Source organism: Austrofundulus limnaeus, unplaced genomic scaffold (genome assembly GCF_001266775.1).
Source record: "Austrofundulus limnaeus strain Quisiro unplaced genomic scaffold, Austrofundulus_limnaeus-1.0 Scaffold1682, whole genome shotgun sequence".
NCBI classification, from domain to species: domain Eukaryota; kingdom Metazoa; phylum Chordata; class Actinopteri; order Cyprinodontiformes; family Rivulidae; genus Austrofundulus; species Austrofundulus limnaeus.
In genome coordinates this window covers 39,090-41,078 of record NW_013954084.1, presented here as the reverse complement: position 1 = coordinate 41,078, position 1,989 = coordinate 39,090, and the positions used below count along the sequence as shown (strand labels likewise).

General features: G+C 41.5%; 1 protein-coding gene across 1 annotated transcript in view; it reads right to left on the bottom strand.

Moving 5' to 3' along the window:
- Positions 1-1,989, bottom strand: part of adamts17 (ADAM metallopeptidase with thrombospondin type 1 motif, 17) — a gene marked incomplete in the record, with an annotated part of 49,581 nt that overhangs the window by 15,805 nt on the left and 31,787 nt on the right. Inside the window, 1 exon segment of the mRNA XM_014033265.1 lies at positions 1,466-1,586. Within this exon segment, the coding sequence (XP_013888719.1) occupies positions 1,466-1,586 (121 nt within the window).

The window sequence follows — 1,989 nt, the reverse complement described above, 5'->3', positions numbered from 1 at the left end:
AATTTAATCAGTGTATAATTATTTATTATTAATTCGGTTAGAATGATTGGAGCACCGTAAACTACACAAGATATGGACATTTCTTCAGATCCTCCAGTTTTTCACTTCCTGACCTCCAGACGACCTTGGCGCTCTCGTGGCGCTGCATGGTGACGTCACGTGAAACCCTCCTATTAACCATCAACTCTGCTTCCTGGTCTGGACCCTGGATTGTCAATAATTTTTTGGTCCACAAATCATCCAGATCCCTAGAAAGGAGAGCGGCTCCAGCACAGGTGGAGTGGATGCCATCTCCACGTTGTTTTCAGAACACCACCTGGACACCCAGCGGTGGAACATGTGACTAAACATGTCATCCTAGTCAGGTTGGGGCGGGGACCAGAGGAAACTACAGAGTCCAACATAATCTTTGCAAAGTTACACACTGAAGCAACGTTAATTTTAGTGACCTCTGATTGGTGTAACCAGTTGTCTTTACTACTGACTTGAATAACAATCTTGCAGTACTTAGCAACGTCGCCCGCTCTGACCCCAGTATGTGTTTGACTGTGGTCACTGGAGTCCCCAGTGCCACATTTCGGACCATGAAGTTGCCGATTACCTGGGTTTGTTGCTGAGTGAGGACAATCAGTTTGAACAAGTTGAGGGTGAACTGGGAGCTTGGCTTTGGCCTTAACACTGTGCTTMCTGACAGCCCCCCAGCTGGCCTGGGGTCCTGGCTGCATGCAGTCTGCTGGAGAACCTCTAACTGGAGCAGGAGCTACTCTGAGGTTTCACACTGATGGTTTGGAGCTGATCTTCCAGTTCAGACAGCCTCACCTCTAAAGCTACCATGAGACTGCATTTATTACATGTCTCTATTACTAAAGGAGGCAGGGGAGTAAATAAACATCTGACACACACAGCAAGTGAGGATAGAAGAAGCTGAGAGAGAAAGAGTAGCAATGCTAAGCTAATGCTAGCAAGAGCTAGCAGATCCCAAACACACCAATAAAACCAAGAGGTACTGAAAGATAAAAACACAAAAAACAACTGTATCGTTGATGTTTTGTACTAGATGTTGAACTGTGTAAAAGTTAGATAATCCAGTAAATTAGGAGAACCCTTGAGCAAACAAACTTCACAAGCTTCCAGCAGCAAAGCAGGAAGTGACACAACATGTCTTAACATGAACGCCAGCCGTCACTTCCCACTTCCTACTCAGTCATTTAACATAACCTTGTTTTGTTGTGTTTAAAATGAGTGAGAAATGTTTATTTTGTACAAATAATATGCCTCTTGTTTTTAGGATTGATTCTACTTGCTATAGTTTAGTTTTTACTTTTTCAATAATTCTACAAAAACATCAATGATTTGATCAGATTTTTCCTTTATGCAGTAAATCTCTTCTGTATTTTCATTATAAGCAACCATCCTGTTCATTGCTTTAATAAACTCTTTATAAATAAAAAACAAAGACACTCACCCATTCCCTTGGTGTGGTTAAACTCTCCTTTCACTATTTTACAGGAGCGTCCATGTCCATTACAAACACCACAAACATCTTCCTCTGCTGATGAGCCGACAATGCCATCACACCCAATTCTCTGCCCACGAGAAAATGGAAAATTAAATGAAATTAATTCAGTTCAATTCTATTTATTTACACAGCACCAAGGCACAACTAACATCGTCTCAGGGCACTGTACAAAAAAACAATAAATCCAAAGAAGCAACAACTCTTTAAGGCTGGAACTCCCAACCAATGATCAGAACCTTTCAGATGAGAGGAGAAACATCTTCAAGAACCAAGAAGTTCAGTTGTCTTCTGAAACTGAAAGAGAGTGTTGACATTTGTCTCCAACTTTGATCCAGAACTTGGGCAGCTACTGAAGCACCCAGAGAGTAATTAAGGAATAAGTGTCTTGCTCAGGAACACCGTGACATACAGCGGGTAAAATAAGTATTGAACACGTCACCATTTTTCTCAGTAAATATATTACTAGAGGT